Source organism: Amblyomma mixtum, chromosome 1 (genome assembly GCF_055824585.1).
Source record: "Amblyomma mixtum isolate Tamu chromosome 1, ASM5582458v1, whole genome shotgun sequence".
Lineage (NCBI taxonomy): Eukaryota > Metazoa > Arthropoda > Arachnida > Ixodida > Ixodidae > Amblyomma > Amblyomma mixtum.
Genome location: NC_143012.1, coordinates 14,398,333 through 14,423,940, shown reverse-complemented (window position 1 = coordinate 14,423,940; position 25,608 = coordinate 14,398,333). Strand labels below are relative to the sequence as shown.

Genomic DNA, 25,608 nt, shown 5'->3' with positions numbered 1-25,608 from the left:
GTGTTCATTCTCACAAGCACAGTCCCATCACTCAAACCATGCTTGAAGGAGGCAAGGCATGTGCCATGCATTGATCAAAAATTTTTCGGACCAATGTTCTTGACACAAAACATGCAAACACAAGTAACCACAGACGTACTGCAAAATGACTTGTGTTTATTATTCAATGGAGAGTCCTCGTCCAAAAATCAGCACTTTGTGTGTGCATCAAGAATGTACAAGGTTGCGGTTGCATTCCATTCAAATGGCCTGAACTGTGTCATGACACCAGTGATGTGGCCCATGGTGACATAAAGAGAGAAAAAGTAAGGTGAACAGAAATAAAATAAACTTGAGGTAACCGGAAGAGGCCCAACCCGGCCTACTTACAAAAAAAAAAAGGAAAAGCACAAAGTGGCACCACACTTTCCCCCCCAACCCCAATTCACACAAACAAGGAGAAAAAAAAATACACTTAAGAGAACACTGGGCACTGTCCTGCACTTCCCCATCTTCGCACCTCTCGGCCAACCCATTCTGGTCCCCTCCCTTGCCGAGCTGGAGAGAGCTTCACTGTCCCGACTCCTTGAGGAATTCTTCGTAGGCGGCCGCGATCTCATCGTCCATGTCGTCATTACAGCAGTTGTTGGCGTAACCGCTTCCACTGCAAAGGAGCGTTTAACACACAAAATTAAGAGAATTCTACCACATAAGTTCTACTGCACCAATCAGCTGCTCCCTTCCAGAGTGGATACTGTACCCCAACTTTAGTTAGAAGTGTTAGTTTTCAAAGGCTATTTGTGAATAATGCATATCTAACTTCCTTCTAGCCTGTGTGACCAATATCATTGTGTGAGAAAAAAAAAGGCAGAATAAAAATACATATTTTTTTTCACATTCTCAGTGGACAGGTTTGATATCAACACTGGAGTGCTTTGGGCACACTTGTGATTTATGCTTTCTGGAGCACACTAGTGATTTATGTTTTCTGAATTTTTAAAAATTTTGCTTTAAATGAGGTCAAAAAAGTCACCCCTAGAGCACTAAAAAGAAGGTACTCTAAAATTGCTAGTAATCCGCATAACGGAAACTGTTGTCTAAAATTGTTTTCTTTCGTAAGGGTGCTGCTGGCTAGTTGGTGTAACATGATAAAAAAAGGCGAAGGAAACAGCGCCTTTGTCAATTGCCTCTACCTCGTCCTGTGTTTGCACTGTTCCTCCTTTATTTATCTTGTTTTCTTTGAGCTTAAAAGTTTGGTTGTACAGCAATGTGTCTATAAGTTCGCTAAAGACCGCTTGTTTCCTATATTTCTATTGTTTCCGCCTTAACATCTCTCATCTATCTATGCGAATAACTGACCTACAGAAAAAAATAAAAAATCTGCGTACATACATGTGTACTGAAAAGATCTAGACTGTCAGTTGTGTTAAATATGGTCAGAAAGAGTAAAATCAGCTTCATGACTACTATTACTGCCTATGTTTGGATACAGACTAGGTATTCTCCTGCAAAGGCAAGGGCAGTACATAAACTGGTTGCTACAGATGAAAAAAAAATGGCTGAGGCTTAGCTAAGGTTAAGCCTTGTCAGATGCGAAGCATATTGGTGGCTAGGCTTGGTAATACATGGCTTTCCTTGGTTGAATACTTGGTCATTTTAATACAACCAGTAGAAGCCTTCGTCGTGGGGGAAGACAACGGCATGGCTACAGCGGAACGCCGACTAACCCCGAGACGCGCGTTGGGTGGGCGCCTGGATTGCCACGGAAGCCGCGTCCGCCTGCCCGGTGGAGCGAGCGTTTCACCTACACCGAGTGTGAACGCGCGTTCGAAATGCGCGGGAATGCCGCTCGAGGACATTCCGGTGTCTGTGCGATGGCATCGTTCTCCCTCTCCCAGCGCGTGATGGCGATCTGTCGTGACGTCATCGTGTCACGTGGTTGGTCGCGTACAGCTCCGAGCGACGGCGTGAGGTGGGGGACCTGTTTCTCATCTGTCATGACGTCATCGTGTCACGTGGTTGGACGCGTACAGCCACGGTGACGGCGTGGGGCATAGCTCTAGCAATATGCTTCGCATAAAAGACTAAGAAGAGTGTACAGCTCTGTAACACTCCACGAGTCAAGGCACGCTAAGAGAAGACACAACCACGGTTGAAGTCGACACTTACTCAGACATTTCGATGTTCCCCATCCGTTCTGTGAGCAGGAGCTCTTGGATAAACCTCTCCTCTTCATTGGAGACTGGCACGCCGTCGGGACCACAAGTAATGGGAAGGCTCTGCACAGCAGCCGATGAAGGCACGCAGTATAAGTGACACTATACTTGTCTGAATCACCCAAACCAGCACAAACGCAATTATATGTTGGTATAACTAAGTTGTAAGTTGAAGACAAGTCCTCTAGTCGAAACGTTGGCAAAGTACCCTGAGGTTTTCCTTCCCTTGTTCACCTTGTGAATATCAAGAACCATCTGACCAACCTCTCGCTATCATACATTGTAATCAGCATTTTTTCACACACACACAAAAAAAAGAAAGAAAGCACAGTGCTGTTATCTGCTTTTAAGAGGGGAGCCTGGTCTTGAAAAAAAAATTATTAATGAAGTCACAGTTAAGAAATCTTCAGGGAATATGTATTTCTGTGTGCCGATTTGAAATATGCCATTTAATTTCATGTAAAACAATTCCTTGAGCACTTATGTAATTTTTATGCATGTATTTTGTGAAGAGCTTTGAAAAACATATCTTGCGGGAAACTTGCTGAAATGGATGCAATTGGGTTCTCTTGACACCAAGGAATGCAATAAGGGTAAAATTGTCTTCCTGCTTGTCATAGAACTTAAGTTATAAGGTTTTGAAGTTGTTGCTTCAGAAATATCAGGATAATTTTACCCTTATTGCATTCCTTGGTATCAAGAGAACCCAATGGCATCCATTTCAGCGAGTTTCCCGCAGCAAATTTTCTTCAAAACTCTTTGCAAAATACTAGCATTAAAAGTGCATAAGTGCTCAAGGAATTGTTTTACATGAACAAGAAATTAAATGACATATCTAGAATCAGCGCACAAAAATACATGTGCCCTGAAAATTTCGTAACTTTGACCAGATTAAAAAAATTTTCTTTTCAAGACCAGGCTCCCCCCTTAAAGGGGTGACATGTCTACCACAAAAAGCGATACCAGAACGGTGGCAGGCGTTATGCCTTCCTACTGACAGCACACATGGCAGTTTGCTCGTCAAAAGGACGTTGGCAACTCTGGAGCTGCTATGGACTCAGTTTATTTAGAATAAAACGGGCAAGCAAAGCAACAAAATCCGGTGCTATATGCGGAGGCCAACCCAAATTTGCAAAATTACAGATTAACAAAATCACTGTGGAAAGAAAGCCTTTTCTAATGCAGTGCTAAGGCATTACACAAAAGGCTCGCACACTGTTAAAAACGTTTCGGCCGATTTTTTGTGGCTGACTGCTCTAGGGAAAGATCAGACGCAGGTCAACAAAGTGAAACTGGTTGTTGCAGCAAAAAAGTTTTGGAATCACAAAAGAGGATGAGATATATCGCTATGAGCGAAACAGCAAAGCCCTCAAAGACCACGTTAAGATAACTCCCCAATCACTATTGAGTATACGGTAGTGAGACAATCTGCCATCGTTAAAGGAGTGCTTGAAGAAAATATGCAGACTGTGGGGCTTGTTTGACTGCACACTGCACCCTAAACATCTGCACCGTCAAAAGTAATGGTGCAGTGCTCCAGATTTGTATCAGTATGTCTAACAGAAATTACCTACGCAAACCTAATGCCCTAGACCAGTTGTGAACTAAGGCTTATGATACCATGTAAAACTGCTGGGCCATACTATTCGCAGGAATGATGCCACAATGATGGAAATTTGGTAACTAAGTTTGCCTGAACTAGTTTACATTCAAAGGCTTCAATAATGAGCTTCTAAATATTTCCTAAATATTGCCACTATTTCATGACTACATATATATACACATACATACCAGGTGTTTCAGTGAACACTTTCAAAAATTTTTTAAAATAGGCTTTCTGGGGTAAAAATATGGCTCTCGTGGCACAAAATTACCAGTGATGGCGGACCTCAGAAAACCAGTGAATCATCATAAGTAGTACGCTGGTTAACTAATTTTTAACTAGTAGAGTTAAGTGCCTAGTTGCAATTAGGGATTTGTAGCTGGTCGTTAGTAATAGCCATATCAGTTTTTAGAATTTCAAAAACGCGATTACCTTAGCAGCTGTGGCTCGACAAAATTTGGCCTTTTTGACTAGTTACGTGCACTGGAGGGGTTGCTTTGCCTGCATGCTTTTGAAAACGCACGTATTTCCGCATGACACAGCCAAATTTTGTTCAGCCAAAGCAGCCAGGGTAATCGAGTTTTCGAAATTCTAAAAACTTATATGGCTATTACTAATGACCGGCTGCAAATTTCTAATTGCAATCAGTTGCCTACCTGTGATAGCTATAAAGTTAGTTATCAATAATTATTTAACCAGTTTACTACTTAAGAGAATTCACCAGTTCTCCGGTTAGCACCAATACTGTTAATATCGTGCCACAAAAGCCATATTTTTGCCCCAAAAAGCCTATTTTTGAAAATTCCTGAAAATGCTTGCTGAAACACCCGGTATATATCCCCACATACAAGCACCCTTCACTTCTTCATTTTTACTGATCACAAAAACTGGATGGCATTATACTCGGAGCCCCTTTAAAACAAATTCCTGTGATTTATTACTACATTCTTGCTCTACTGCTGTGGTAAATGTGCAATGTTACCATTTACAGTACACTTCCTGGGGTCAGTTATCTACTTTTGTGTACCAACGATGACCCTAGTTTGCTTGCAAATTACTGCAGCCACAAACACTTAGTTCTAGCATACTCTGGACTGGTCATGACAATGCACGTAACCTAGAAACCCTTCAAACGCGGGTTAGAAGAGCGTGGTCGAGAGCCGTGCTTTCTGAATCTCAAGCCAAGCAAAGTGCGTCAATCCAGGCTGACCCAAGCATGTGAGTCATGATTACCTCAGAGCTCGGCATCTTTCCCGGGGCACAGAAGCACCACATGCTAATAATATTTACATAACTGACGATGTGATCAGCTGCAGTCTACAGCAGAATCTCAACGATATGATCACAAGTAATACGAATTTGTAAAATTCCCTGGCCAAAATGCCCTGCGTACAAAGGGTAGAATTTTGGATGTTCTGAACACTCTCCCGCTCCATTACAGGTTACCAATGCCACTACCCATGCACTGTGACCGCCACAATCACCAGTCTGATGCTACGTATTATGAGCATTGAGTGGAGACTCGTGGCCCATATGACGCCGCGATGGCTAGCTGTGTGGAGAGTACCATAAGGTGGCACGTGGCTGTAAATCAACACCGTGAATGTATTTCCCATGCTCCTTAATAAGATGCTCTTCTTGGAGGATGCAAATTTCGGATCGTGCAAACATTTTTTGCGACCACTTGCGGTTTATATCGTCGAGATTCTAATGTAGATGAGCCATAAAACAGAGCAGAGCATTAGGCTAAAAAAACAAGAAAGAAAAAGAAGCACACATGCACGCACTTCATGAAAAGGAAAAAAAAAAAAAAGATTGGCACAAAGACAAAAAAAAAAAGGGCTTAAGCGACTCAACTTAGAAAGAAAGTTTACTTGTTTCGATGGCGCTCTCCCCCCGTGCCAGGGTTGCAGGGAGAGGTAGGACAGGGAGGAAGCAGGTGACAGTGCACAAGGGAAGTGGAAGGAAGAAAACAAACAAACAAAAGAAAAAAAGAAGAAAACCCCCAAGAGGCGGAAACAAGCAGGGGGGAAGGAGCTGCAGTTTCACAGCTCTTATCTCAGGCAATACTCTGCAAAGAAGTGAGAAGAAAGAGGGCGTGCCCCAACGGTGTTAAGAAGCAGTGCAATTTGACATTCAGTACCTGGGGTGAGATAGACAGGCGTGCTGGCCACAGTGCTGCCACGACAAAATGCGCCGATCTTTCTGGGGCAAACATGCTAGTGGACCACCGCTATTTGGACACACCAAAGAAACAATTTTCGCGCTAGTTGAAATCATTTTGGAGTCCTTGATTTTAACCAGTGTCATCTCCTTGTCAACAGTGCACCTCCAGTTCGCCTACTCAGAGAGAGGGATTGTTAAGTATGAGAACTCTACGGTGGTTGGCGTGCACTACGCTCTGTCAGGTCTGGATTCCTTCAGATTCCAGGAACTTTTGTTGGATTCTGCTGGCTTCCAGAAATTCCCACGGACTTCCACTGCCTTTCTTTGTCTGCTTTCTTGCAATGAGAGGTTGCCATACATCCTGAGTAAGCCTTTTTACAATTTACAAGCACCAATTTGCAATCTCTGCTTTCTTGCACGGAGATGTGGCCAAGCAACTTGTGTAGCTTTTTAACAGGCACCAATTTCCAATAACATCTCAATTAATTATTTGCACTAGCAAGCCTGTAACTAATGACTGATGATCCTAATGTGACCTTGTAAACGGCAGCATTTCAGCAAAAAACTTCGATGATCACTTAAAATGTTCTGCAAATCATAATCCTTATAGCAGCACTAAAGGCCCGTTCACACTTGCCCAAAAATCCGGCGAGCGAAGCGGATTCGGCCGCTTTTGACGGCGAGCGACGCGGAAAGCGGCGCGGCGAGGGCGATCGGGCTGGACCCATTTCCGCCGCGCGGCGACAAACATGGCGGCGCCCTTCGAAGCCGGACCCCCCGCTTCAGAGAGAATTCTCGTTGTTGCTGCCTTTTTCAGTGCGTTCACTGGCCAGAAATGCGGCACAGGTCTTTCGCTTCCTCTCACCTCGCCTCCAAGAAAACGTATAAGTGGTAAATTTGCTTTCTTTTTTTATCAGGCAGCTTGACGATTCCGCCGCTTCTAGGCTTAACAGCAGAGTCGGTTTGTTGACAGTGATGGTTCTCGCCCTGACAACCAGATGGCGCCACTACACGCTGAGTTTATTTTTGCGTCTGTGCAAGCATACGCTGAACTAAAAGTGAGAATGTGCCAGCGTTTAAAGTACGTAAGCATGCATACGCTTATGGTACGTAGACAGCGCAAATTTATGCTCTTTTCTCACTATATCTGTGCATGCCACTAGCAGCTACGTGGTGTGGAAAAGCGAGAAACAGCAGCGGCGCGGCGGATCCACCTCGCCCGCGCGTGAACAAGTGAGAACAGGTCCTTGTTTTTACAGCGAGCGAATCCGCTTCGTTCGCCGGATTTTTGGGCAAGTGTGAACGGGCCTTAAGTGCAATGGAGCTTGAGTCCACACAATGCAGTCAGTGTGACTGTTACCACACCCTTCCTCCCTTCAAAACCTCCTTCCCCTTGCAGTGCTATGACTTGATCCCCATTAAGGATGCAGGGTCAGACTTCCACTACGGCACCTCTTTCTCTCTTCTTTCTTTCACTCCCTCATGGCAGGGTTGAAAATGTCCACTGATAAATGAGACAATTACGGTGCCCTTCCTTTCCTTACAAAACGAGTAAACCAGTCAGCCACTGCACGCTTCCTTCCTCACAACCTTGCAACACTAAGCATTACCAAGCTCTAGTGCCCCCGAGCGCTACTGTGCCTTTCCTTTTTCATAACTTCATCATCTAAACACTAAGCGTGATCAGGCTCAAGTGCCTAACTACTACAGTGCTTTTCCTCTCCTTTTTCTAGATATATTGCTTTGATAGATACCACCACAACAAACAGCCTTCGGGAGGCAAAAAAAATGTACTATCGGGGACAAAAGTAAGTGACCCCCTCCAAGTTCCAAGCTGTACCACACTGCATGTAGGCGCCACCTAACGATGCCCTCCTGGTCTCGACTCCAGCTGTGCATCGTTAGAGGGGAGTCGTTGCTTTTGTCCCCAATGGTGCATGCAAAGATGCAAGGAGATGAGCAGGCGAGTATACACATTATAACAAGCTGAACACGTAGCAATTTGGTAGCAGCTTGTAGTATTCTTAGCGAATGCATCGCAGACCTATCGAGTCAGCACTCCTGTCTATCCCACTCAGTCACCCAGGAGAAAAAGCAACAGACAGCAAGACACGGCAAAGAACAGACCAAGCGAATGCGAAGAATAAACATCCACTGAGACTTCAAAAATGCAGCGCTCGACTTTCCCGCCGAGTTGTGACAAGCCAAATGAACACTGATGGTCAGAGAGCAGTCTGCCCACATGCTGAATGAAATAGCAAGACCAGGACTGATTACTTTTTCACTGCTTGTTTTTGATATCAAATGCTAATTATTAAAGCCCCACATTAAAGGTGAACCTTAATAACCAGGGCTGCATTTACGAAGCTCGCTGCCTTTTTGTTTCTCACATGCAACAGGAAAAAGAGAACTCAGAACTAATGTGCGTTGTCAGGACACCTCAGTTTCACAGTAATGTGATAATGAAAGGAAAGAAAAAGGTTCATTCCGAGGCGAAAATGATACTGAAAAGAGTTGAAAACACAACAAAGAAAAATTCCTCGGCAACTCAGAGGTAGCAAGTTTAACCAACGTTACAACACTGATGCTCGATGTAGTGCTTAATGCGATGCTGCTACACAATACAATGCTACATAAAAAAATGATAATCCCTACAATAGAAATAGCCTTTAGTCAACTTCGTTAGGTCAACAACGGGAGATATTATACACTTGAATTCACTCTGCAATCTTAGCCATGGAGCCAGGGACCCATCTAAACCCACGAGAAATGCCTCCTCTATTTTGATGCCAGTCACATCCGTCGCTTCACAACGGGACCCGTTTGGACGCCTCCGTTTGTTTATTTCTTCCTATGTGGAGCCACTCACAAGGAGCAGAGGCAGCACAAACCACTGGCATGCCTGGGATTTCATGCTGGTGATGGAATGATGACAACAGTGCCCGAACATTGAAACAAATTTTTCACTCACCTATAAAACTTAAAGGTGCAGTGAAGAGGAATCTGAAGTAGTCTTTTTGCCGCGGGAACTCAATCCACTCGTTCCGAGCATCCTTAGAAACTTCGACTTATTGCCCTGTGTGGCCGATTTCCCTAATTAAATCGAATTAATGTCCGGCTCCCGCCTTTATTTTTTTAATTCTCCCCGTATGGTGGGCGGAGTCGACCAACGCGTGGAGTGCCTTTCAGCCAGCTCCGTGGAGGCTTTGCTTTGATTTTTTTTGTTTTTTAGGTTTCCGTGAATAAATAGTTTAATTCACAGATAATACAGCTGCAAAATAAGCCCGCAGAAATAAAAATACATGCGGACTATTTGCTTCTACGGATTACTGTGTATTACTCCGCCGATGGCAGAGCGGCAAGCCGCCACGGGGCTGGGTGAAAGGCACTCCACGCGTTGGTCGACTCCGCCCACCGTACGGGGAGAATTCAAAATAAAAGGGTGGGAGCCGACGGTAATTCAATTTAATTAGGGAGATCGGCCACACAGGGCAATAAATCGAAGTTTCTGAGAATGCTCGGAGCGTGTAGATCGAGTTCCCGTGGCAAAAAGACGAGTTCAGATTCCTCTTCACCTGCACCTTTAAACCTTGCAGTACAATCTTGGTGCTACGATCACGGCTGATACGAATTTCAGGATGATACCAATTCACCAAATTCCCTTGCCGGAGTGCGTGGTGTACAGTGCAGAGAAATTTGGATGTTCCGAACATTTTCTCACACCATGGGGTAGGAATGATATGAATGCAAGAGCTGTGAACGCACCCTCGAGCACTAAGTTCTGCCTGCACATAACCGACAAGCAGCACGCGCAGCCATAAGTAAATCCTGTCAGCTGGAAACGGATTGCGTGAATGCAAATGCCGTGTTTCTACACATGGCTCTTGTTTGTTTTGGATATGACACGAATATCTTTCACATACCAGTGAGATTTGTATCATGGAGATTCTAAGGTACGTATAGGATGTTTATTTTTCAAAGAAACGGATATACTGTATTTACTCGCATAATAGGCGCACCCCGAACTTGGCACTGTGATCAATACTGTATTTACACGATTGCAAGCCGACACCTCGCCACCCCCCGCTCCCCAATCTTTATTTTAACAAAGTTTTTGCTGAACTGACTACTAGCCCTCACTAGTGCTGCTGCGGACCCACAGCACGTACGAAATCGCGTAGAACAGCCGCACACAGTTTTCAGGGATGCTTACTTTAAACGTCTGTTTGGAAAGCTTCATTTCCAGCCGGAAACGTTCCCGACTTAGGCCCGCGAAAACCTCGGTGCTTGGAGTCGCGTACGAAAATTTAGGGACGCCGCAGTCGCAACTGCCGCACTTCTCGGCCACATCGTATTTTCCGACCTGCCGCATGCTAGCCGTGTTCGAGAGCAAACTCCCAGCCGTGTAGCTGTTAAGGTCCTTGGCCGTCGAGCTAAAACAGCAACGCTCCGCGGCAAAGCCATAAACCACGATGAACTATCGCGCTACCGCAGATCCCGGCACTTGACAGCAACAAAAAAAAAAAAAAAAAAAAAACGAGCTGGAGATGCTGATGGCGATATGGATAGCGAAAGCTCGCGGCGGAGGAACACGATGATGATGATGATGATCTTGGCCTTGGGCGCCCTCCGTGGGTGGCGTCTGGAAGCTCCTGTGCACGTGTGTGGCCTCCACGATCAAGCGCCCGTTGCGCGCAGCCGGAGCCGATCGCAGAGGCCTCGGCGCGTGCATTCCGAAGGCTATTCCCGCATGGGTCATGGAAAGTTTCGGTGCGGCCCTTCCACGGATCTTTTTTTATATATTTTCTTCGGGAAAACGGGGTGCGGCCCATACACGAGTGCGTTTAAGCGGTGTGTTCAATTTTGAGAGTCGAAAAATTTCCGGAAATTTTACCCCGCGTAATAGGCGCACCCCGAACTTTGAGCCGGATTTTCTGGAAAAAAAGTGCGCCTATTATGTGAGTAAATACGGTAGTAAAGAGCGTCTGGCTGTGACGACATACCTCCAGTGGAATTATCACTTCGCAGCATGCACGAAGGCTAGGAACAAGAGGCCAACTTTCGGAGGCAAATGGATACTGAAGAAGATAAAACAGCGCTATTTGAGATGGCTTCACCGCTAAGCTTAAAAGCTGCGAGGAAAAGCCAACTTTTTGAAAGCCTTGGGGCCATCAGGCAAAGCGTGCAGCGTGAACAGAAAAAAAAAAACAAGTAAAGCTGGCTATGAATACACAAAAAAGGTTATGTGGGTTTCTGAGAAAGGGAAGCCTGTAAAAGTGCAGTGAGGAGCAGGGAAAGGATGAAAAGGGGCAAACATTCACAACACGGACAAGCAAAGCGGCGGTAAGAAGCGAAAGCACTGTAGCACTGAGTGAGAAGTGTTGCTGTGCATGACTGCGTTGCGCACATTTCTTAAATAATGACGCTGCGGAATATTCCTGAGGAAAATTAAGCCTGTGTTATAGTTGTGGCCGCATTGTAATCGCACAAATGCAGTACTTCCACAAGACGTAAATGAAATCGAAAACGTGATAACATAATGTGATAAAGGAAAATAAATATTTCATAAAGGGATATTAAGAGCAGGATGAAAGGTATTTCTGAGTTTCTTATAAACCAACACTTTGCGTTCAGTAAGTAGCCAATTAATTACCAGACAGCATCCTTAGATCCATGTCATCTCCAACAACTGATATAGTAAAGACCGTGAGATAGGAAAGATTTTCGCTGGTCCTAGTCTCTTTAGCATAGAAGGGTTCTACTGTATATCTGTTCTAGGGCCAACAGCTTTCGATATATGAAATGAAAATTACCAGCGATTATTAAAAAAAATTTAGGAAGAGTTCGCTGTGGCCAAGAACTCATAATATCTGTGTTCGTTATATAGAGATCTAACTAACTCTTTACGCCCTTCTTTCAATTAAATTCGGAACTCTTGCAAACAAAAAGAAAAAAAAAACAGTTTATAAGGTGCTTCGGCCTACAATCTGGACCACAGGTTCCATGCCAAACGGGTGGTGCTCTATACAATGTTACACTTGGCTGCTCCAGTCTAGACAGTATGATAATTTCAAAAAAAAACAGAAATGGACACCACAATTAACTAAAAAAATTCAGGGGGGCACTTTGTTGACCTAAAGTGCGGTGAGGCGAAAGCCTCTAGTGTGGTGTTGCTGCTTGTGTCACTGATGTGTGGTTAAGATGCTAATTAAGCACACAATTGTTTGTGAATCTTAAATGCTGGAGACACTGGAGGGCGTTTGGGAGGCATCCGTCTGATTCGACGCCTTTCTGCAAACACTCTCCAGCGTCCTAGACAAGGAGAACTACATACGTGTTGGCAGGAAGTAGCGTAGCCATTAGCACACTCGGCTGCGGAATGGAAGGATGGTGGTTCGAATCCCATCGTGCACAATGATTTTTTTTTCTGGTCTGACTAGAAAAGCGTGACACCTCTGCTGACAACCTTCTGTCGACAATGATGAGGCATTAAAGGCTCTGGCCTTAATACGTAGCATAAGTTGAGTGCAGCAACTTCCAAGCTCCTGCCACGCTGTTGTGCTACCTTAGGTGGCAAAGTGTCCCAATGAGCGACGCCTCCCAATTTCAACTGCCCTCTCCCCACAACTACCCTTTCCTGCCTTCTTCACAAAGTAGCACCTTGTTGGGGAGCAAGCCATGCAAGTAGCTTCAACTATGATGTAAGCCACTGCCCCACACAGTGGTAAGTAAACGAACCGACGCGTCCATGGGACTACCATCGCAAAGCAAGCAAAGCAACAGGCATCGAAATTCGAGGAGGCATTGGAATGAGTCTCAACAGGCACACCAAATCACCCATGCTTCAGAAAGCGACTAAAGTAAAAGGATAAGAATAGCCAAAGATAAAAAGGGCAGTCCAAAAGAAAAGGCAGGGCCTTTCATGCCTCGCGAGCCTATGAGCCAGTGGCAATCAAGATGAGGATGTCGTAAAAGCCGACTCACGTCATCCGCCTGGCCAGCCGATGGGGAGCTCGAAGATGACGAAGAGCGGCCCCAGTTCCTCTCACGGAGCTCGAGGACATTCTTGACCATCAGAGCCGCGGTCCTGCAGGCCCCATGCACAGAGCAAGAGACCAAGAGCATGTGTTGATGCAGTAACAGCAGAGTCACCAAAAGTGCAAAAAGATGTCTATAGTCAGTGACAAAGAAGGCGAATAAACCAGAGGGCCTAATGGCCATTAAAGCGCGTGGAAGAGCTTGTGGCCTAAGTCATGCTACTCCTTTATTAATAAAATGTGATCATCGAACACATTTAGCCGCTATTTGATTTTTAAGCACTATCACTGATGACTTCAGTAAAAACAGAACAAGAAAAACAAACAGTAGAAACTCGATCATACGAATCTCATGAGGTCACGAAAAATAAGCATATCATCCAAACAAACAAAATTTGTATGCAGAATTTACGCAGTTCTGTTTTCAGCTGCCAGGATTGACCTACGGTCGTGCGCCACGACAGACTCGTAAGTTACCATTCACTACTCGCGGTGCAAACCGCACGACTGGCGATCGCGGAGTCTGTGATCTACTGGCAAAGAGTACTTGGTGCTGGAGGTTGCGGCAACTCGCGTGATCATATCATCCGCAACAGAAGAGGAGGTTTTTTTGTTAAATCCGAATTTTTGCCCATTGCACACAATGCACTCTGGCCAGGGTATGTTATGAAATCATATAAATCTCGCATTAACCGGGATCGTATTAACAAGGTTTTACTGGATGCTCAAGAAATGAACCATACTGCACTTTTGAATCTAGTTTTTGTGACACTTTTCAGAGCAGCCTTTTGCAAAACTTTTTTCAACGAGCCACACGCGAGCCTTTGAATGAGACTTGAAGTGGAGGCCACTGAGATGGCGGCCCGTCACTTACGGGTCAATGTCCTTTTTCTGTGAGATCTCGCAGAGCTTCTCAAATACACTGTCGAGAGCACAACAGTCAGTTTCAGGAGAGCCCACCTTCTCGTAGTCCTCCAGGCAGGCACCAGTAAGCTGGTCATGAGAGAGAGAGAAAAAAAAAGATATGTATTTAGCCACAGATTTCATGCCACTTAACATCATCAGCCCGATTACGTCCACCGCACGACAAAGGCCACTTCCATGTCCCTCCAATTAACCTTGTCCTGTGCCAGCTGCGTCCACGTTAACCCTGCAAACTTCCCTAAATCTCATCCCCCACTTGACTTCTGACACCCACCTTGTTACAGAAGTGTTAACCCAGTGCACCTTTAAAACTAAACACAGCTTGCACTCATTGAGCATTCATGGGTCACAGATACTTGCTAAAATGGAGCTGCAAAGACCAAGGATGAAAAGGATGATGAACTAAAGAAACACAAAATTTAAAGGACAAAGCACTGATTGAAGCACGCAGGCAAAAATTTTAACTTAACTGTCTCGCAGCTTCGACATGCAGCCTGAAAATTACCCCCTTCCTGCTTTCCAAGACTAAGGTTTCAGACCATAAAAGAATTCGTTTCTGCTGAACTAGGAAAGCGATCTGTTGATCCAGGTTTCTGTGCAATATAGAAATGTCTCCCGAGGTAGCGAAAAATATTCATACCATCAAGAACGAAAGAAATCTGTATGCAGAGAGCATGGGAAAAGCAGTCACGCAGATCTGTTTACGGCTGACAGGATTTATTTACGGCCGTGTGCCATCATTCCCTGTTCTCAGTGCGTACTGCGTGATTGGCGGCCACGTGTCGGCCATGTGCGAACAGCACTTAGTGCCAGAGCTTGTGGTTATGGCTTGCACTTCGTATCATTTGTAATGGTGCGAGAGAGTGTTTGGGACAACCAAATTTCTGCACATTGTGCACCATGCACTTTGGATGGGGAATATCATGAATTTGCATCAATGTTCTAATATGCACCCCGAATCAGAGCGGAACACAGTTCTACGAGGTTAACGTCCCAAAGCGACTCAGGCTATGAGAGATGCCGAAATAATTTAGTCCATTTCGGGTGCGCCGACATCGCACAGAACACAGGCCTCTAGCATTTTGCTGCCATTGAAATGCAACTGCTGTGGCCGGGATCAAACCCGCGTCTTTAGGGTTAGCAGCCAAGCACCATAACCCCTGAACCACTGCGGTGGCTTGCATGCCTCACTAACAAAGTTTCTTGAAATTACCCAGAAACAGAAGAGGCATCGCAGCCCAAACGAGTTTCTCAGTCAATTTCTGGCCAAAAAACGCAAGTACAGTTTCTAAGCACAGCTGCGCCACGATGCTCTCCGCTATGTGCAGCTTGAATTCTTTCAGAACTGTACGCCTGCTACTTCATTAGTAAATTTAATACAACCAAATGTTTGGGTATTAGGAGCACAAGAAAATTAGCAAAGCACTTCTACGTGTTCCGCATCCAGAAAAGTCACAATGCAACAACTGATTCCATTTTGTAAGTGCGAAGACTACACTACTAGCACTGCCAGAGTAGATGAACGATTGCAGTTTCAGTTCTTCTACAAGAAACTGCGTGGAAATCCATGGTTTCTGTTTAGTACTACTACTATTTTACGCAGACAAACGGCTCCAACAGATACAGCATTCTCCCTTTCTTTGCCTCTGTTGTACATTATACCCCGTTAATCTTTGTAGTATTTATGCAACTCTATGCAGTAGAGTCGTACCCGGATATAACGAACTCATATATAGCAAATTATGCTTTATATTGAACGCTCGGAAGTACTTTTAATATTATGCATGTGAAATGTACTTTTATAATGTACCACACATTGGTTATATCAAACGCTGAGCGCCTGTGATCAGTCAACAAACACCCATCAATGCGCTGCTGTACCGGCTCCAGGTAGTCTCCGGGCAACCATGCTACCCGGCCATGTTTCAGTGAAGCCCGTGAAATGCATGGGCGGGAGCAGCCCTTTTAAAATCCGCGCCATCAGCCAGCCTCGCTTTGTAGCGCTTCTATTCGGCAGCCACATACCACGCGATCAAGAGGGATTGGTAGAGTTGGAGAACAGTTGTAGATTCCAAAAGAGTAATTTTTAGAAAAACAATTTTTCGGTCATTTTCTTTGCCCCAAAGACCAGTGTTCCCCCTTAACGTTCTCGCTTGTACCATCATGATCACGTTTCCTTCACCAATGATGGCGCAACATACTAGTAGCACCTTCTTACTTGAACCACATGTGCTGTGATGGACCACCACCATCAGCCTACTTATGTTCCCTCTCCCACTGACTTGCAATTAACCCCATCCCACACCAGCCACGACCACCTTATCCCCGCAAACTGCGCAGTCTCATCAGCCCACCTGACTCAGCTTCATTTAACTTCACTTAGAATCCACTCTCACACCTTCAGGAAACATCAGTTATCCATTTTCCACGTTACATGCCCTGCCTCAGCCCATTTCAATTCTGGCAAGGCTACCATTCACAGAAACGGATACGCCTGCTAAAATGATAACCGTGCAGTGAAGCCATTTCAAAGGCTTTTGGACCTGGAAAATTCAGAAGTCCAGCAGTCTAGCAGAGGGGTGAGGAGGAGGAGGAGGCAGTCCGCTGCTCACCTTCAGCACCTGGATGGTGCACTTGATGTTTTCCTTAGTGAGTGACTGCAGAAGTGCGTGCATCATGTTGGGAATGCAGGAAGCCAGGTGCTTCACCTTGTACGAGTGGTCCTCTCGCAGGAACTGCGGAAAGGACAGCAACCACAAAAAGAGGGAGAGTTGTCAAGCTGGCTCCATATCCAAATACTACCAACCCCTCGAGAGAGAGAGAGAGAGAGACTGTCCCACAAAGCACTTGGTGATTGGCTGAAGGAGCCTAAGCTGGGGCCACATTCTGTACATGACCGCCAAGTGGATGCGTCCAAATGGCTGTGGCTTAAATTATACTCATGCCACACGCTCACAAGAAATGGCAGTAAATGCTTAAGGCCTTAAGTTTGTTAATGCCATTATTTTTGGAGTTCGTGCTACACGTCCACATTTAATGCCATTATCGAAAGTGACGATGACGATAACGCTTGCAAGGTAGTTAAAAGCTTCATCTGAATATAAACATTGCTAATGAGCACAATATATGGGAAATGTTGTTCAAATGTAATATAAAATCGATTTTTCAGAAAATACGGCTGTTCCTTCTTTACAAGTAGGAAAAGTAGCCATAGACTCGCATGTCAGCACCCAAGTCGAGAGTACCTGTCAATACGGCTGATAAAAATGGCGCTCTTCGCATCGAAAATGCAGTATAGTTGCCTCATCTGACTGAAAGTTAAGAATTAACTATTTCCTACTGGTTAGGAAGTTGCTACTAACAAAGCTGCATGCTTTTCTGCGTGTGGAATGGGAACGAGAGTAGGCATTGCACGGGCGAATGAGTTGTGGCGAACTCAATAGGTCGCGAATGGCAGTAAGGTTAATGCCATTAAATTTGTGCGTGTGGCACCGCACGAATGCCATTAAAACTTAAGGCACTAAGCACTTAATGCCATTAAATCTGTCCGTGTGGCACGGGTATTAGACACCTTCTCTTACTCCAACAAATGGAAAATGTCGTTTCCCTTGTCAACGTAATGAACACTCCATAGCGGCATTGCTAACGCTCACTTTGGAGGAGTACTGGTCCAAAGCACTGCAGACAGCGCTACATTATCAACAGTGCTGGAGGAGCGGCAGTTCGAAGCGCAAGTCCGATAAAACTGAGAGTGGTACAAGGAGAAGTTTTAAATGCTGCGCCTTTATAGACAGCATAGCAGGTCATTTAAGTGCTAGCAAGCTCGCGGCTTAGCAACGATCATTTTTCTTCAATTTCCACTGCGCGACACAACAGCCTGTACACTGCATACGCAGCTGCTTAGACAGGACAACTGCCAGTAGCATACCGGGTTAACTACGAGGCACACCTCTCCTGTACTGTCTACGTTATCGAGCTGAGCTAGCAAGGATAGAAAGATGAAGAGAAAAAAAAAAAAAAAAGAAGACAGCCTCAGACAGAGTACAGACGTCTCTGTGGTCCAATCAGAGCAAATGCATTTCTCTGGCATTAATGTATGTTGTTGGCTATATTGGCGATTTGACGTGAATAAAAACAGCTTAAAATATGAGAGACAGAAATGTCCCACCCAAGTGCTGCCTAGCAAATGAATGCATTTATTGAATGAACGCATTAAATGTAAAGAAAGTATGCACAGATGCACAAACAAAGTTAGCATCAACAAAGCAAAAGCACCAAAGGCCTAGCCGTCAATCATGAAGACAGGTTATGACAGATTTGTCTATGCCATAGCACACGAGGGGGCATCATGTGTCAGCAGACTTTCTGTATTGCAGTCTAGCCATGACATGGCCTATCATATTGCATGACTGACTGCATTTGAAGTTTTGTTCTGGTGTTCTTTTTTTAGTTTTGCTCTTGTGCATGCCTTTTTCACACGTACTTAAATGCACTCCTGTACTATACCAACTTCTCCCTGACTGAATACGCAAAGGAAATTTGGATAAGAATGAAAACCGCGGCCCGAGAACTCAGTTCAGTGAATCAAAAGCAAAAGGTGGAAATGCTTGCCACTACTGACCACCATTTGAGAGAAGAGTTCTGCAATGAACAGCAGCAACCCGCGTAGGTAGGCATCATCAAAGTCACCGGAGCCCAAGTCGTTTCGCTTGACACACTCTTTGTGACACCTGGCAAAAAAGAAGAGAAAATGCAATGGGCAAAAGTTGATCCAGTGCAGCAAGCTAAACTTGCCACACTGACAGGATGGCAAACTTTACCAAGTAACCAAAACGGTACGTATTGTTTCACCTGGATATTGTGCAAAACTATTCATTATATAATGAAGAGCAAAGGGGGCTTTAAGATATATAAAATGTAATAAACTAAGAACATAAGAAAAAAGTCTATTAGAGTTGCCCTTGAAGAGACCACTGACCACATACAATGATGAAACCGGTGGCACACAATAAAAATATGACTGCCTCAACACTGCAAAGTATAGCAGCAGAATCTCAATGATACGATCACGGTTGAAATGAATTTCAAGATGACACGAATTTGTAAAATGCCCTGGTCAGAGTGCACTGAGCGCAATGGGCAGAAATTCGGATATTACGAACAGCCCCCCGCCTCACTGCGGATGATACGAATGTACGAGCCGTGACCACACCCTCGAGAACCAAGTACTTGCTGCTCGCACACAGCCAATGCTGGGATAACCAGTCACACGGTGTGCACCGAGAGCAGGACCAGCAGCCTGTAAGTCACCAACGCTGCAATCGGCAGTCACACGCTGCGCACTGTGAACAGTGAGCAGTGGCGTGCGGCCAAAAGTAAACCCTGTCAGCTGGAAACAGATCTGTGTGAATTCTGCATATGAATTTTGTTAGTTTTAAGTTACACGAATTTCGGATGATAACCAATATTTTTCCTGACCCCGCGACATCCGTATGATCGAGATTGTACTGCAATAACAAACGTGGGCGGAGTAAGAACAGCCAGACTACAGCTACGAACGCACGGCAGATTCGCAGAGCAGGTTCGCTTACCGGTCTAGAAGCATGTTTGTAAAATCCTCCTCCACGCCTCGAATGTGGAGGTTGCTTCCCAGGTGGTTGCACAGGCGTGCCCCACTATACCTGAAGTTGGCCTCTTTCAAGCCCTGCACAAAGGACGGGGTAGGAAAAGCAAGCAAGATATATCACACAGCTGTGGCACACACAACTAAATTCACCCCAGTTTCGCACAGTTTCAAAGAGACACTTGACAAGAGGCCATGTTCCGACTTACTGCTGTCAGGAAAACTCGATGGGACCCCAATGCAATGCCACCATAGGCCTTTACCTGCATGCCTTCCTATTACCTGTTTTCCTTCTTTGTTTATGAAGCTAAAAAAAAAGCTAAGCTCAGGCGGTATAAACAAAGACATCAGTGGCTGGCTTTTTTGTGAGATGAACACATTTGAGAACGCATTACTGACGGTACTGGGCATTGGGGCTACGAGAAAACACCATAGTGGAGCGCTCTGGACTAAGTTCGACTCCTTCGGGTCACACGTGTGCTTTGCATTTCAGCTCCAAATGAACTTGAAATGATGCAGCATGATGAAGCACATCATGCATGCATATGTAGCAACCCCATATCCCAGAAACAAACGAACAAACAAGCAAAAAACACTGAGGGACCTTTGACAAAAGGTTTTTAAATGCCCTTTCCAGGCTTGGAAGAGCTTGTTGGAACTGACTTCACTGAGCAAAACCGAGAAAAGAATAATGAGAAAATCAGCCAAGACATAAGTTAAATGCTGCACAGCACTGCAAAACCGCGCCTTGAATCACCCCCACTTTACTTAACACATACTGCTAACACATGCTAACAGCAAACAGCTTCACACACAGAGCTAGGAGCTGCATGAGAAGGCAGTGCCTTCGCCGTGATTTGTTTCAGTCCCCTGATGCTCTCTTTCCACGCCGTGATCATTCTTTCAAAGTTAAACGCGTAAACTGTCATTCATCGTCTTATGCCAATTCATTTATTCCCCGTACTATCACTGAATGGAATAGTTTGCCATGAGTCATCGCCACAGAAACTGACAATAAAAAATTCCAAGAGCTTCTTCGCTGTGACGGAAATGTGTAAATGTTTACTGTTTTTGTTAGTGTTCAATTTTTCTTTGTGTGATGCCTTACGTTTCAATTAACGTTTTTTTTTGTTACACTTACTTGTTAAAATGTATCGCGATTACTTATGATTGTACCCCCCCCCCTATGTAATACCCTCTTCTGGAGGGCCTTTAGGGGCAACTTGAATAAATAAATAAATAAATAAACATGCAGAGGTATTGAAAAAGGACGTTTTATGAAGGCAACAGAAAGATACTATTATGGACCTTTAAAAATCTCATCTATGCTTGCAATGCGATAGGTCCGGGAAGCAGTACTCACCTGCTGGAAGATCGTGTCGACGACCTGAGAAAGACCGCCAGCATCGGTAATGCCACTCAGTATGCTTGTGACGTCTTCTATTTTGGAGTCAAACTCAGCAGGACACAGCGTGACGTCGTCGATGAAGCTCATGAGCTCCAACATTGCATATTGGTTCGCGTCCTGAGACTGCTGCTCGAATGAAAACAAGGAATGGAGGGAAAAAAAAAAATAAAAGTGTAAAGTGAGCAACCACACAGATCCAGCTTCATTGGTAGCACTACTACACTGCACACACATCAGAGCGCCTAAACATGAAGCACAAATAACCAGAGAGAGTTTTAGTGCTGAGAATGCAAGAATAATGTATGCAACATATTGTCATGCTAAGGTGACGATGATGATTTGTGTTAATGGTGCAAGGGTGACTTGAATAAAACTTGGAACATGTTGCTGTGAAGGTGAAGGTTGCACAAATAGGGGACGAACCACAAAGAAGAGACACAGACACACACAGGTGCTAGTGTGTGTGTGTCTCTGTGTCTCTTCCTTGCGGTTCGTCCCCTATCTGCGCAACCTTCACCTTCACAGCAAGGGGTCAAAAAGTAACATAACTAGCACGTTTTGTGCATGCACAGTGGGCCAAAGACCCAGTTTCCAAGTATTTCATCCCAAAGAAGCTGACTAACAGTCACAGGACAAGGAAAAGCTCGTGCCCATTGGAAAATCAGTGGGTACCCGATGGTACTGGGGATCAAACCTCAAACCTTTTGCAAGAAAGGCACATGCTCAAACCACTGCTCGACCAGCACTGTAGTTTCGCTGTGCTAAAAAAGCTGTCACAGTGTATGTCGAGAGCTTCAGATTAGTGTTTCTCTACTACTGTTTGTACTTACAGCACACAGTGTCAGTAAACAAAAGAAACAGAGAGTCACTGCCAAGAAAGCAGCTTCTGTCGAGTTTTACAAATGTGTACTGCATGTAAGTCATAAGAAAAACATTGTTCAAGAGCCAGAATCTCAGCATTCGCACTGAGACAATTGGCACAGTGACACTAGGCGTAATCATGCCAACATGACTCTTTGTTATGGCCACTACCATCATGTCAACATCAGAGTAACAGAGCTACCTAGAAGGAAAACTGCTGCCACGGACAGTCGTTCACTCACCACAATGCCAAGAAGTGTGAACTTTGTATCTGGCTTGCCTCATAATTGGCCAGAAATGTGGGTTCATTCAAAAGAAGGCAACTTTTGTTTAAGGAAGCCTAAGAAGTGCATTTATTTATCAGCATTAAGTTTAATGAAGAGACGAAAAAACACGTTAAAATGATTTTATGTGCAGCATCTCAATGCAGCTATGTTACATAAGTCGAATGCATGTGGTCGGCCCCAAACATTAGCCGAGCCAAATACAAAAGTCACCCTTTCAGGAATTCCCATAACTGACGAAGTGCTTTAAATAACTCACACAGGCACTGAAAGAAGCTTTCTGCCTTCAAGGCGATTTGGATAAATAATGTCAAACAAAGCCTTTCCTAGGCTTAGGAAGCTTAAAGGGACCCTGAACTGAATTTGATGGCAATATACTAAACGAACAAATCTGTAGAGATAATCTTTGTAAGTATTAGAGTGGAATTTAAAAGCGAGCTTTCTCACCGGGTGCGCCCAGGTGACGTGGGCGGGATGTAGTTTGGGACATGAAGGGTTGCAATGCTAACCCGTTTCCTTTTTTCTTTTCTGGTGCCCCAGGGCAAATGAGGTGAGGGGGGCGAGGTAGAGCACAATTTTTAATTGCCGATATCTTTGGTGTTAATGAAGCTAGCTTAAAATCTTCTGCGGTTTCAGAACTGCTTTCCAACCTTACAATGGAAAGCTTATAGCACCCTTAAAGCTCTTATCTGCAGAGTGAAGAGAGACCTCATCTCTTCAAGACCTTTTAGTCTTTTTAGAGGTGCTCTAAGTGGGCCAAAGACTTGACAGAGGCTGCATGTATTGACACAGGACCACAGGACTGTGACGCTTAATTGCGAATGCTAATGTAACAAGCAAAATATGTAATCTCTCACATTGTTCTCTGGTAGCTAATGTGCTCACTGGCAAAACTAGACAAAAAAAAAGTGAAAGTAAGTGAGAACACACCAAGCAATACACGGGTAGTTTCATGACACCTGATAGCACGGTCATATTAAATTGCTTTATAGTTGTTTCAGTTTGCTTTGCACGCTGACCACGTGTAACATTGGCGCAGTGATTTAATTTCAAACACAACGAAAGAAAAGAAAACTGGCAAAAAACAATTTTGTGAACTCACTGGTGAGGGTGGATAGGGTGGGCAGGGCTCCGCAACTTCCTGTGGCAGAGGGACTCTGAAGTGCCTCGGCACAAACACCGGGGCCTCAGGAGAAAGCGTGCTTTTCAGCACGAATGACGGCATGCTTTTATCTGCAATCAGTCAGCAATGCGAGCCAGTGTGAGGGGAGCTCACCGCCCGACAGCACATCACAGCAAATTCACTCCATGGTTGGTTCGTAGGTTCGTAATTACAATAATAACCGCTTGAGGAGATTTGGAACGCGAGTTATGATGATGACGGCTGCCGCCTACTGCTGCCCCCGGTAAGCTCACATGAAGCAACAAGGCTCGCCGATGGCACGTTTCTAGTCTTCGTCAGTTAATGCTGCTTCAACATTCAGTTATCTCATATTATGTGGCAAGTATAACTGCACTAGTAGCCCATTTAAAAGATTAAACAATGTAAAGTAGGATAAAAAAGCAATGAAAATCCCTCTTTGTTAAAAAATTGACTTCTTAAGGGACACAGCTAGCACAGTGGTACCATACTACATTAAGCGAGACAAAAGCCATAGCATCCTTTCTTGTTCCACCACTCCTACCAGGCTTTCACTGAACTGTTCCGATGCATAGCTCATGACGAACCGAGTGTCGGCGGCTTCTTCGCTGAAACAAACTGCACACGTAGACTAGCTAAAGATCGGAAGTTACATAGCCACAGAGCCTTCTGTGATCGGCTAGTCTCGCGAGCTGCTTTCGGATGATGAGCTAAGTTTTCTGCAAGTCCAGAACCTGAGCGATGCAATGAGCAACAGAGGGTCAGCAGCTACAACCCCTTCACACAAAGCCATCGCGCGGCGTATCGCCGCGAATCATCGCCTCGTGCAGTTAGCGCTTAATTCGAACTTCCGGTTCATTCGAACTCGCGCTTCGATTCGGTCAACATCGAATATACTAAGGGGATTCGGATCGGGTTCCTCTGAATAAGAAATTCACAAATTTCGAGCAAATTTCCGGTCTCCTTTCGAGTTTGAGCTACCGAGATTGTACTGCATTATTCTGAAACGATGAACAAGAACCCTAGTTATTCACTAAATCGACTTTTAAAGGCAGTAGCGACTGTCGCTGTGAATACTGAAGACGACTCACCGTGCTCCATGTTAACAAAGATGCGGCGCGCAAATTTTTTTCAAAATAATCACTTGGGACCTAATTAAAACAGGAGAAGGCACACGGTTCACGCTGCGTACGTGCCCTCGGGTACCAGACACGATACAAGCCACTGGGCAATGGCGAATGCACGCGCACGAGCTGGCGAATAGAACGTCGTTCGAACGCTATGCAATTTCTAACAGCTGCTACGTGCACAGGTTGTGCAACTGTCTGCAGGTAGAAAAATAGAAGTCCAATTATCACTGCGCAGATCGACTATCCGGAACAGCAGCAGTAGCATTCGTGCCAAAAAACAATTTAGTCGTCGTGCGCTCTCGCGCGCGCGCTCCGGTTCGAACAACGTGCAGTGTGGAACCAGAACGCCGAAACGAAGGCCGGTCGACCTGACACGCTTTATATGTCGCAGCCAATTTGCGCAATGGAGCCTACTGAATTACACCCAGCGCTAATCGGCACGACCAGTTCTGGCCAAGGAGCGCTGAGAAACAAACAGGTCGTTTGAGAATACGCGAATGCTCCGTCACATCCCCTCCGCAGCCGGGTCCCGAAAGAATTAACTCCAGAGACTAACAACCGAACTCACAGTGTCACGTCGAAGTCGCGAGATGGTCTAATGCGAACGTCAAACCAGTAGTGCAACCGTTAGATCGTACCACATCGAAACGTCTGCCAGGATTACAACGTCTGTTCCCTCCTCCCCTCGACTGGCGGCATGAAGGAACCGGTCAAATCTGCGACAACGTGACCCCCCCGGGGCAAAACAAACGTCGGCGCCGACCTGTCAGCTTGTTGTGCTGAGAACACGCACCGTCAGAGCAGTCTGCCGACGCTGGCCCGGCTTTGGGCGATTGTCGTAGCGGTGTGACCGCTGGCCCAGGAACGACGCTGCTTGATTTCTTCGGGGTACCGGTGTTCCCCCTTGAATCCATGTTCACCCGCGCTTCGGAGCTTGGCGGGTATGCACTCTTCCCGTTTACCAGCAGATTCGAAGGCGGAACAACCTAGCGCCGCCGATGGCAAGCATTAGCTTGTTGTTCACTCGGGGGGATGCGACGTGCGCGTCGGATTCGCCGCTGCTCGCTGCCGCTGCTAGCAAACGAAAAGCAAAACTAGCAAAAAGGCAGACAAAGCGCGTCATTTTGATCAGACATAAGTGAAACAACTTTTCCAAACAACTTTTTATTAAACACATCCTTTAATTATTTGTAATTTTTACTACTCACTTATAGTGTTATTAATAATTGAACAACG

General features: G+C 45.2%; 1 protein-coding gene across 4 annotated transcripts; it reads right to left on the bottom strand.

Moving 5' to 3' along the window:
• Nucleotides 1–136: 136 nt before the first annotated feature.
• LOC149365516 (polyadenylate-binding protein-interacting protein 1-like) lies at nucleotides 137–25,496 on the bottom strand. 4 transcript variants are annotated; one of them, XM_089543340.1, is made up of 10 exons: nucleotides 25,136–25,496; nucleotides 23,204–23,334; nucleotides 20,912–21,082; nucleotides 19,517–19,629; nucleotides 18,547–18,655; nucleotides 16,538–16,660; nucleotides 13,876–13,994; nucleotides 12,949–13,051; nucleotides 2,149–2,258; nucleotides 137–643 (listed from the first exon to the last, which is right to left on the bottom strand). In XM_089543340.1, exons 1-10 carry the CDS (start codon nucleotides 25,284–25,286, stop codon nucleotides 550–552), a joined length of 1,224 nt encoding a protein of 407 aa, XP_089399466.1. In that variant the 5' UTR covers nucleotides 25,287–25,496; the 3' UTR covers nucleotides 137–549. The 4 variants fall into 4 exon arrangements, with proteins under 4 accessions (XP_089399466.1, XP_089399471.1, XP_089399487.1 ...); XM_089543345.1 differs by having other exon boundaries at nucleotides 25,166–25,494; XM_089543361.1 differs by lacking the exon at nucleotides 25,136–25,496 and adding an exon at nucleotides 24,941–25,114.
• Nucleotides 25,497–25,608: the final 112 nt, after the last annotated feature.